We start from the raw sequence: 11,965 nt of genomic DNA, 5'->3' as shown, positions 1-11,965 counted from the left end.
TAATAACGGCACTCCACTCTCTGATCCTCATCCTTATCAGAGCTTGGTAGGTTCTTTGCACCATCTTACATTTACACGCCTGATGTCAGCTTTGATGTTCATCAGGTTGGTCAATTTATGTCTTGCCCCACTGATGTGCATCTTGTTGCTGCTAAGAGGATTCTAAGATATCTCAATGAGACTTTAGATTTTGGGGTTTTTCTTCAGCCTGGTCCATTCCATCTCTCTACCTATTCTGATTCTGATTAGGCTGGAGATCCATATGATAGCCATTCCACAACTAGTTTCGTGATCTTCCTGGGTTACAGCCCAATTATCTAGAGTGCAAAGAAACGACTGACAAGCTCTCGTTCCTCCACTCAATCCGAATATCAAGCTCTGGCTTCCACCGCTGTTGAATTATGTTGGCTTCGCCAACTTCTGAAAGATTTGGGCATCTTTCTAACCACACCACCTAAGCTTTATTGTGACAATGTCTCGGCCTTGGCTGTAGCCTCTAATCTAGTCTTCCACACCAGAAAGAAACATATCAAGGTAGATTACCATTTTGTTCGTGAGCGTGTGCTTCGCTGTGATCTCTAGCTTAAATACATTACCATTGATGATCAACTTGCTGATGTGTTTACCAAGAGTCTTCCTACGACTCGTTTTTAGTATCTCCGTTCCAAAATCATGTATAAAGAACAATGAACTAAAAGACTTAAAAAGAATCAAATGGAAATCAAGAGAAAAAGAGAAGAAATTTCCTATTATTGCAGTCAAAACATACCAAGTTTTGAATTACATGGAATGTTTAAAGGATTAGCACAAAAACTAACTCCAATTTGATAAATTTCAAATTACAATTTGTTGGATATTTTTATATAAATAAAAAATATATATATATATATTATTTATTTTAATACTCATTTATGTGTATCAATTATCACTTAATGCCAAATACGTTGATTGCTAAATTTTGAGATTCAAATATAATTCAAAATTTGAATAGCTATTGTCAATTGTTTTAATAAGGAAACTTATGAATATTAATGTGGTATTAATACCATAATTGCCAGTATATTTGGTTTTATTATAAATATATACTTTCCATTTTAAACATTTTGTATTCAAACATTCTTATTTGAATATGATATAATAACGTCATATATGGAAGATTTTTCAACACTTAAATGTACATCTATTGCTGAATTATTTTATGCTATAATAAGTTATCATAGATATACAAGTATTTACTCTGGGCCTTTAAATGTACAGCTAACAATTTTTTGTAATATACATATTTTGAAACTTTCAAAAGGGTATTCCAATTTCCAATAATGTTCAGGCACGTTAACTATGGGCCATTAAATGCATAGCATTATGACATATTTCCCTTGTTCTCAACCTATAGATTTGGCGAAGACATGTTTTGACGTCCGGTTTATATATTATATTATATATATATATATAAATAAAGCTATTGATTACATATATTAATTTCAATAACTTTATGACCATTTAACTGATATCAAACCCTTTTAATTTTTTGGCTAAGGACAAGCAATATGTCTGGCTCTATATATATAGAAAGAAATAAAAGTTTCAAACACACATTATTTTTGAATTACAAAGCTAGAAAACTTTTCAAAAATAATTTTTATTGTCCTAAACACTTACCATCAATTGCTTTTTACTACTCACAAAAATATTCTATCTTTTACAAAAAATTTCTTCTAGAAAAATAAAGTACTATAGAAAGCTTATATCCTACGAGCAGTGTAGGCTCACAAGAATAATCAGCAAAGGTGGCTGGACTGTTGTATCCTGGGTGTAACATGTAGAAATTATCTGTCTAACTACATCGGATATACCGTAAACGGCACGATTATTTGTCTCAAGACAGTGACTTGATCCACGCCTCATCTCTGCCACCTCTTTTTTGTTAATATCAAATTGTGTAATTTCCAAGGAAAATTCAGGTATTATCTCTCCTTTATTTCCAACACAATTTATACTACAAAATGCAAATGTATGAACATCTGAAAAATATGACACTTATAAAAAAAATCATTAGGAAATATGAACTTTGGAAAATTTGAAAAAGGTTAAAGGCGTTTAGATGGAGGAAACCAACGGCAGCTTTAGAAATTTTTTCTAAAATGACCATTAAAAGCATTAACTTCAACCTCTTTATACGCTCGCCCATATTAATTTTTAATCTTACTGAGCACCTCCATTCTCCACATTATTTTCCAGAAAGTCTGCTTCAAGTTTGATTTTCTTTGGGTTATAGACCTATAGTCCTCTTCTTTGTTTATTACCAATTATTCCATATTCTTAATGCTTCTCTAAATTTCCTTCCTTATTGAGACTTTTTCTTTGTACCTTGAAATTTAAATTTCTTAGCACACAATTAAGCAAATCGGGTTGCTTATTATAATTTGGACGTGCCTATAAGTATCTCCGATATAGTTTAGGCCCTTCCCCTCTTGTCTTTTAAATATAACTAAAAAAGACACTCAGAAGTGAAGCTCTAATTGGAGGGCCACAATTTGCTTAAATGATTTTTCTTTGGGGAACTGCCAAGAAAAAACACAAAATTACAATCAGCCATTCTGTCAACCTAAGATTTCCCAACCTAAATATGTTTTTCAAATGGTGCGTCGAACTTACATATAGAATTGTTAAAACAATTCCAACTTTTTTAACCTCCGCTCTTTGATGACAACAGACTTTACTAATTGAGTAAATTGAAACTTAAATAAAATAATTCCAACCTTCTTCTAAAAAAAATAAAAATAAAAATAAAAAGTAAAATTTAATAATAATAAAATAAAATATTAAAAAAATTAAAAATCCAACCTATTCTTAACTTAATCATTACCATAAGAAGAGAGCAGCACTAGAGAGTAGAGTAAAAACAGTACCAGTAAGGATAAATTGGAGGAGCCTTGATGGGGGTGGCTCAACATTTATTGATTAATCAATTCAAATCCATCCCTTTTCATTAATAAATTGTTTGCCAACCAAAACATTAATGGAGAATATGCTTAAAGATTTAACGCACATGTGAGACATTATAAATTAAATCAAACAAATAAGAAAATTGGGCCACTCCACTCCCACTCGCATATAATACAAGGTAAAGACATTATTGTCGAACTCTCATTAATGATCTCTAACAACCTCATAGGTGCTCAACGTGTTTAGATATTCTTAAAATAATCAGAAATTAATGTTTCAAGTTTTATAATACTCTATTATAAAACTCAACTCACCATGTTTAATGTTTATAAAGATCAGAATTCTTTTTTTTTTTTTTTTGATAGGATAAAGATCAGAAATTAATGTTTCAAGTTTTAGCTCAACTGTAAATAGTAGAATAAGATAATTAAAGAGATAGCTATACAGGCTAAGAGGGACCTGAAGTCCTGGCGGTAGCTTCTCGTGAAGACCCTCTCCCTAGTAGGAGCCCTTTCCTCCCTTTACTAGAGTCTTTCTTACCCATTTACAGATTCCTTTCTATGTGCAGTAACCATTTTCCCTTTTCAAAAAAAAAAAAAAGTTAAATAGTAGAATAAGAGATTTAGGGTTGGATTACCGCCTATCCTCAAAACTAATTAGTGTCTTGATCTGATAATAAAGAGCATTACGCTCATCAAGAACGGATGTCATAAGTAAAATCTATTTCTAATAAAAAATAGAGCAATGCTACAATTACAAACTTTTTTACAACTTTTCACAAACTGTTGAAATGACAAATTCTTACTGGTTCACACATGAGCCACCATTAACATCATTTTTTTACTTACTAATAACTTTTCACCACATCAATAATTTGTAAAAACTTTGTCACTCTGACATTTTTCCAAACTAATATTCATCTTATAAAAAAAATGTAATAATACATTATTGAATTTGTTAAAAACTTGCTAGTTTGACTTTTTTTTTTCTTTTTTTTCTTTTTTTGAGAAGAGCAAACTAACTTATTTGGACCCACACAACATATCCATGTTAATATTTGCTCAATAATAATAATAAATTCATAAGTGATAACAGTTATCCCATTCTTATTAATCGTGCCAACTGCCAACCTTATCATGTCACGATATGGAGGAATTGTAAATGCAACAAAAATTTACCCATGTAGGCATGTACCATTATGATCATGCTGTGCTTGTATAAAAAAAAAAATTTGGAAAATTACATTTTCTAAATCAAGTTTTTTTTTTTTTTTTTTTGGTGTATAGAAGTGTAATTTCCTTTAATTATTTTCTAACACAACTTTACTTTTACCTTCTTTTTTTTTTTTTTGGGTCAAAGATTGACAGGGTCCCTGGGATAAGAGATAATGGATTATTTTAGATTTTTTTTTTTTTTTGGTAGAAGATTATTTTAGATTTATTATTGGAGATATACTACCTTAAAGTCTTAAACAGAAGATAGTGGCACATGGCCTAAATGACTGATCTCACTTTGTCAGCCTAAGATCACGTTTCAACTTTCAATGCTTGCATAATTTTTTAAGGAGTCACATGAAAAACCCAAATAAATAAATAAAAGGTCATGCTAACGAGTACCTTTAGGACACTCATTAATAATTCATTTTAAGAAAGTTTTGATACAATTTTTATGGGAAATGAAAAAAGCTGTCAAAATATTAATTATTTTTTTTATTTCTCATAAAAACTTTCTTTAAATGGATTATTAATGAGTGCCCTTAGGGCACTCGTTAGCATTTTCATATTTCAGAGTTACAAAGTTTGGAAAAATGTCATATTTCCATTAATAAAATGCCCCATATTCAAGTTGTAATTGATATTTTATTTAACATTGACTCAAACACAACTATTGGTTTCAAAAAAACACACTCACACAGCTATTAAAGTGAGACATTACTAGCAGCAATGACATACAGCTAATAAAGTGAGACATTACTAGCAGCAATGACATGTAGAAACTAGAAACAAGGCTTTCTTAGGAAATCAGGCACACAAAGGTCAATGGAGGAATTTGGAAGCAGAGGCAGGGAAAGCCAGAATGGGTCTTCTTGGAAGGTGGCCTCACCAACATATCACCATGGTTCTACCAGCACTAATGGCGGTGGTTTGTCCTCAGAGCATAATGGTGGAACTGAGTCTCTCCTTGAAAAAACAGGTAAAGAAAGACCAAAAGTAGTTCTTTTTTTTATTTTTTTTTATTTTTTCCTCACTCATGATTGAATAGAAGAAGCAGAATTCTAAAGCAAAAGCAACACTAACACTAATGGCTTGAGTAGCAAACTGGCAAAGCCATTAGATTCTTTTGAGTAATATGCACTTAAACGAAGTCCTGCTGTACCCAAGGTTGTAACTATTGCATGATATAATGTTGCGTGCATAAATATATTGTCTAAACTCTGCATATCTATTTCTTTAATGAAAATCAATTATGTCAATTGCACATAGCTTTTTGGGTAAGTTCCATTATTAAAGAGTGATGAAAAGGTTTGAGTTCATAAGTGTTCAACTTACCTTGAATGTGAAAATATTTCTTTTGAGGATTGTTTTTGTTTGAAATCTCTTTTGAGGATTGTTTGGCCTAAGACCTATAATTCTTATATTCACTTGTCTCCTTCTCAAAGAAAAAAAGTCAAAAACAACTTAATGGTTGAAAATTGAAATGACTCTTTCTTACTATTCTCTTATTCTGTCTGTTCATTGTCTCTCTAACTCTCCTGCCCCATTTCCTGTCAAAGAATCTCTCTATTTCATTGTAAAAATTTGGTGATGATAAATCTAAGGATGAATATAGTGTTACACCATTATCATTCTTTATTTGATAGAATGAAATTCTAAATGATGTGGTATCATGTACACTATTAAATTCATGAAATATATTCTGAACCATGAAACACATCAATTTTATTTCAGGAAAAATAAAGAGGTCCTTAATCTCCCTCTTAAAACAATTTCCCACTCAATTAATGAAAGAAATCAACCACACAAGCTTCCCACTACCAAATTCTCCAGCTTATTTTTCCATGAGATTGTTATAGATTGTAGTGGGCCTATGTGTGAGGTGATATGCTAATCTGAGAATGTTGTGAAATTTTTATGAATTTTTGTTGTGTCTGTAGCCTTATTGCTAATAAAAAGCTTATGAACGGTGTGGTTTCAGGTGAATTTTCTAATGGGTATTCTGGATTGAAAAATGGTGTTGATTTTTGGGATTCTAAGACAAGTCCTGGACATGTCACACTGGATGTCACACTCACAGCAGAAAATTCTGGCATTCAAAATGGTGGCGAAATTAACCTTGAAGTTGAGGATAAGTGTAAGAATGAAGACACATATGTTGTTAATCCACCACTTTCCCGGAACTCACTTCAGAACCAAAATGCAAAGGATATTTCTATCAAAATAGAAAGAGAACTGAAAGAGACAGAACTGTATCTTGAAACACTATACAAGAAACCTGGCAAACACGATTTCTACTGCCCTAATTGTAAAGTTTGCATCGACAAGGTCCTTATTCGTAGTGAAGAAGTGAAGTGCCCAACATGCTTCGAATTCCTCAAACCTATAGGTAATTTTCATTCTAACCTCATTGGAAAAACTTTATTTGCCTGCTACATGCTAGATGTAATCAACAACGTTTGGTTGGGTTGTGTTCACTCATGATGGTCATGTAATTCAGGGTTTCTAGGGTGTATTATAAACATGGAGTGTAATAGTCTGGCCAAAGGCTGAGACACTACTTTCTTATAAAATAAAAAATAATTTCCCTATTGTGTCACGATTTCCACTTCTCATGTATTTCATGAATGACTTTGGCATGCTATGACATTTTTTCCCTTTAATTCTTATATATAATACAGACAACAACTTTATTAACTATATTTTCTCACTTTAACAGGCGAATGGATCTTTGGTGAGCGGAAATCTTCTAAACAAGGTATTACCTATGCTCTGATATTTCAGAATGTTGGGAAATATTCTGTTTTCATAGGTTCAGGCAATTTCAACTTCTAATTTTCTGTGAAATTCTACCAACTTTTTTTGGGGGGAGGCGGGGGTGGGGGGTGTGTGTGTGGATAGGGTATCTCATGGGACCATCTTCTCACTCACACATGCTATGAGAGAAGGGTCTCATGAGACCATCTCATAAGATGCTTTTACATTTGGGTAGGGGGAAGGTGCCATTGGGCTATAAGCCTACTAACTATATATATGAAGACTGGTGATGTTTAAGAACTATAATGGTCCAAAATATCTAGAACACATCAAACTAATTATATAGTTAAGCTGAGATTTGTGGTGATTCTAGTAAATTGCTATATCTCATTCATGTTATGTTCTCATTCTCAAATGTTATCTTCCATACATTATTATGCAGAAAATGATCCTGAGATTCCACACGATGACAAAAGGCCATATAATAGTGCAATCACAAGTTTAGGTGTTGTTACATCTGTGGCCAGTGCTGATGCTGCTAAAAGTAAGTGCTTAGAATTTCCACTATAATAAACTTTAGCTTAAATGACTACTAGAGGTCTATTTTGTTTTGAAATCAAATCAAAAGTGATTTCCACTGTAATAAACTTTATCTTAAATAACATGAAGGACCTCTATAAGAAAAGAAAATAGGGTAAACTAGTCATGATGTTTAAGACCTATAACAGTCCAAAATATCTAGAACACATCAAACTAATTCTATCTTTAAGCTGAGACTTGCGATGGTTCTAGTTAATTGCTATATCTCATGCATGTTATGTTCTCATCATTAGCAATGGTTCTCAAATGGTATCTTCCATACATTATTATGCAGAAAATTATCGTGGGATTCCACACATTGACAAAAGTCCATATAATAATGCAGCACCACCATCAACTAGTGCAATCACAAGTTTAAGTGCTGTTCCATTTGCAGCCAGTGCTGATGCTGCTACAAGTAAGCGCTTAGCATTTCCACTATAATAAACTTTAGCTTAAATGACAACTACTAGTGCTCTATTTTATTTTGGAATCAAATCAAAAATGTTTTCCACTATAATAAACTTTAGCTCAAATGACACCCTCTCCCTCTATAGGAAAAGAAAATAGGGTAAACTAGTCATGATATTAAAGGCCTATAATGGTCCAAAATATCTAGAACACATCAAACTAATTCTATCGTTAAACTGAAATTTGTGATGATTCTTGTAAATTGCTATATCCAATGCATGTTTTGTTCTCATCATTAGCAAAAGTTCTCAAACAGTATCTTCCATACATCATTATGCAGAAAATGATCCTGAGACTCCATGCGACAACAAAAAGGCAAATAATAATGTGGCACCACCATCACCTGGTTCAATCACAAGTTTAAGTGCTGGGCCATCTGCAGCAAGTGCTGATGCTGCTTCAAGTAAGCTCATAGCATTTCCATTGTAATAAACTTTAGCTTAAATGACTAACTAGTGGTCTATTTTGTTTTGAAATCAAATCAAGATTGGTTTTTCTTCTATAATAATCATTGGCTTTAATGATACCCTCTCCCTCTATAAGAAAAGAACATAGGGTAAACTAGTCATGATGTTTAGGGCCTATAGTGGTCCAAAAAATCTAGAACACAAAATATTTTCTTATCTTCAAATAAATTTCTGATGATCCTAGTAAATTGCTATATCTCAAGCATGTTTTGTTCTCATCATTAGCAACAGTTCTCAGATGGTATCTTCCTTACATTCTTATGCAGAAAATGATCATAAGATTCCACCCAATAACAAAACAGCAAATAATACAGTGCAAGTGCAACCAGAACCACCACTACCTCCGCCATTGACATCGCCACCACCTCCTGCTACTGCAATAAAGCGTGAAATCCTGAAAAGTATTGTATTTGGTGGTTTAACTGAGTCAATCACAAGTTTAGGTGTTGTGACATCTGCAGCCAGTGTTGATGCTACTACAAGTAAGTGCTTACAATTTTTATTTGTTTTACTTCTTTTATTGTGGTAAAAACAAATAACAAAAACAAAACAAGCAAACTCAGTGTATGAAACAATTGCAACTACTTTCTGCCTGATTTTAGGACTTTTCCAGTATAGTGACTTGGTATATAGTTGATTATATCTGTCGTACTTTTGCCATGTAACTATCACATCAACTCATGTCTTTATTTAACAGAATTGGCCATCGTTTATAATTTATAATTTAATTGAACCATTCTTCGCTTAAACACAAGCAAGATTAAGTTTGTATTGACAAATGCAACAAAGACAATGTTATATTTTTCAAAGAAAATTAAATTCAATGCAACAATGTGTTTGGATTTAATTGGAGAACCTAAGGAACTCTACCTAAGTTTACTCTTCTCTTCTTGGATTTGACTGTACCTAACAAAATATGTTGGTTGATTATTTATAATATTTAAAAAAATTAAAACTAATAATAATAATAATAAAAGTTAGATTGGTACATAGTAGCTTATCTATTCCATATTGAGCCTAATGCTAATCTTAACTTCTTGTTTCTGATTGAATCATCTACCCCAACCTATCATTCATTTCTGGCAGTAAACTTTTCTATTTAGCATATGTTTGTTAGTTATTAACTATTTCCTAATTGCAGTGAACATTATAGCCTTGGCATTGGCAAACCTGGTTGGTGGACTTTTCGTCATTGGTCATAATGTGAGTTTTTTATTTGTGTATAATTTTTTGTCAAAACTTCCAATGCAAATCTCACAATTCATCAATTCATACATCTTCTTTCCATTTTTGTCCCCAGAAACTTCTTCAATTTGATCAATAAACAAAACAGTTGCAGTAATGCCTCTGATGATACATTATGAAATTCTCTAAATCTTGACATATATTGTCCTATATTGTTAAGTTATGCAATTAAAAATCCTTAATTAGAGGTTTTTGTAAATATTGTACAACATGTCTTAAATTTAGCTGATAATTTGAAATATGTTATGTGGTATGAAACTTGTTTCTTTAAGTATAGCTTTTAACTTTGATCTTGAACTAATACTATAAAATTACAGATTAAGGAATTGAAGAATGATCCATCCAGAGTGTCCTCGAATGGAACAGATGAAGAAGTGGATCGGTACCAAGAAGTATTGGGGCAGAAAAGGAATTTCATTCTTCATGCCTCAGTTGCCATATTATCCTTCCTTGTATTTGGCTTAGTGCCCCCTGTGGTCTATGGCTTCTCATTTTATGAGAGTGACAATAGGGACCTTAAGCTTGCAGCAGTTGCAGCAGCTTCTCTTTTATGCATCACACTACTTGCCATTGTGAAGGCTTACATCCAAAAGCCAACCGATTGGTACAACTATATCACAAATATATTGTACTACTTGGCAATTGGGCTTGGGGTCTCTGGCATTTCTTTCTTAGCAGGTTACTTGGTTAGAAAACTCATTGAGAAGCTCGGTTGGTTTGAGTCAAGTGTAGCTGCCACTCTGTCCCTTCCTGAGATGAATTTAGTGAAACCTGCTTGGGGATCCTACTGATTTCATGGGATCCAAACATGTTATTGATGCCACGTGGCTGCAAACATCATCATTAGCAAATAAAAATTCTTTGTTCCACATAGAATATTCCACTGTATACTCTACTAATTAGAAATTTTCACACAGAGATTTTGTTTTCTTATTAAAGTAACCAAAATGAAAAATAAAATAAAATATAAAATAAAATAAAGAAGAAAATTAGACACATGGTTTTTACAATTAATGGAATATAAAGTAGAATATAAAAAGTGGGACAAAAAATTTTGTATTCATCGTTAACAATGTATTTTTTTTTAAAGATTTTTTTTTTTTTTTTGGTGGCTGTAATCAAGTATTATTATCATGGTGTTGTGAAGTATGATGCCAATCCTGAGCCACAATGGTGTCCTAATAATAATAGCACTGGCTATTGCAGTGGATTTTGAATAATATTCTAATGCAACAAGTTCGCTTTCTAAGAATCAATGGTCACATCTTCATTTTTATTGGGACTGAGTGAGTGAGTTCATTGTTTATTTGGATCTATACGATCATTAATGTGCTTTACTCCTTTTTTATTATTTATTATATCCTCCCATTTATCTTGTTATTAAGCAATACTCACAAGTGAAATCAACACAAACTTCATGTACAGGTAATAAAGATCAACTAGAGCCTAATTGTCCCTGCATCATTAGTAACAAGGACTACAGGTTGGTAGAGGATTACATTGAAGAATTTTCTCAATAACCTTTTGGCCCAAAATTAATGACCCCCTAATTCCTAGCATAGTATGTGCTTCTGCTCTGTTTGATTACTAATAAGTGGAGAAAAGAGGAACCCGGATTTGCTAAACAGAACAATTAGAACTCTCATTCCAACCCTAGAATAATTATGAAATTCTATGCTTGAAAGTTTCCTTTTGCCCAGTTCCTTCCCTTTACATGACACAGAACCAAGGCAAGATTGTGAATGAACCCAGAGAAGAAGAATAACAAAATAGTAAGAAAAATACAGAACATGTTTTCAAACATCTAACTCTCTAAAATTGGCCTGTTCAAAGTTTAAGCACTTAACCATTAAAACATATTGTCTTCACAAGAGAAATTAAAAATTGGATATGTGCATTTTAATCTCTGCAAAGACCATGGTCAAGTGTTAAGGGATTGCTAGCCCCAAAAAAAAAAAATCATAAGGGAGACCATAAAACTACTTTTTTTTTAAAAACAATTCCAAGTGCAATACCTAAATAGCCAGCCAACAACAACAAAATGTGGGAAGGCAATCATGTCAGAAGCCCATGGTTTTGGCCGTGTAGCTCTTGTAGGGCAGGCATATAGCCTAGTCCTACTTATTCCCAATCATCTCCTCAATTCATCTTTATAGTACCTAGCAACTCCCTGAGTTATATCCGATACACCAGTTCCAAGTTACTTTGTAAACATGTATAGTATGCCCCCATGTACAGTTGCTTGGAGAAGATTGTTCAAGCAGGTTTTGTTAAGATTTCTGAAGC

At 32.6% G+C, this 11,965-nt stretch overlaps 1 protein-coding gene across 3 annotated transcripts; it reads left to right on the top strand.

Moving 5' to 3' along the window:
* The first annotated feature begins 4,870 nt into the window (after positions 1-4,870).
* LOC112004990 (membrane protein of ER body 1) lies at positions 4,871-10,931 on the top strand. 3 transcript variants are annotated; one of them, XM_024037232.2, is made up of 9 exons: positions 4,871-5,139; positions 6,142-6,549; positions 6,880-6,918; positions 7,360-7,461; positions 7,843-7,914; positions 8,248-8,370; positions 8,701-8,916; positions 9,576-9,637; positions 9,997-10,931. In XM_024037232.2, exons 1-9 carry the CDS (start codon positions 4,986-4,988, stop codon positions 10,468-10,470), a joined length of 1,650 nt encoding a protein of 549 aa, XP_023893000.1. In that variant the 5' UTR covers positions 4,871-4,985; the 3' UTR covers positions 10,471-10,931. The 3 variants fall into 3 exon arrangements, with proteins under 3 accessions (XP_023893000.1, XP_023893001.1, XP_023892999.1); XM_024037231.2 differs by having other exon boundaries at positions 4,872-5,139; positions 7,792-7,914; XM_024037233.2 differs by lacking the exon at positions 7,843-7,914.
* Positions 10,932-11,965: the final 1,034 nt, after the last annotated feature.

The sequence above is a fragment of the Quercus suber genome, unplaced genomic scaffold, assembly GCF_002906115.3.
Source record: "Quercus suber isolate HL8 unplaced genomic scaffold, Cork oak 2.0 scaffold_242, whole genome shotgun sequence".
In the NCBI taxonomy this organism is placed as follows: Eukaryota; Viridiplantae; Streptophyta; class Magnoliopsida; order Fagales; family Fagaceae; genus Quercus; species Quercus suber.
This window is presented reverse-complemented; position numbering and strand designations above follow the sequence as displayed.

Bases quoted from the DNA above. Each gene is read 5' to 3' on its own strand.
- LOC112004990 (XM_024037231.2), top strand. From the start codon at position 4,986: ATGGAGGAATTTGGAAGCAGAGGCAGGGAAAGCCAGAATGGGTCTTCT. The intron at 6,550-6,879 runs GTAATTTTCATT...TCACTTTAACAG, and splicing joins CGAATTCCTCAAACCTATAG to GCGAATGGATCTTTGGTGAG. The intron at 7,915-8,247 runs GTAAGCGCTTAG...ATCATTATGCAG, and splicing joins CAGTGCTGATGCTGCTACAA to AAAATGATCCTGAGACTCCA.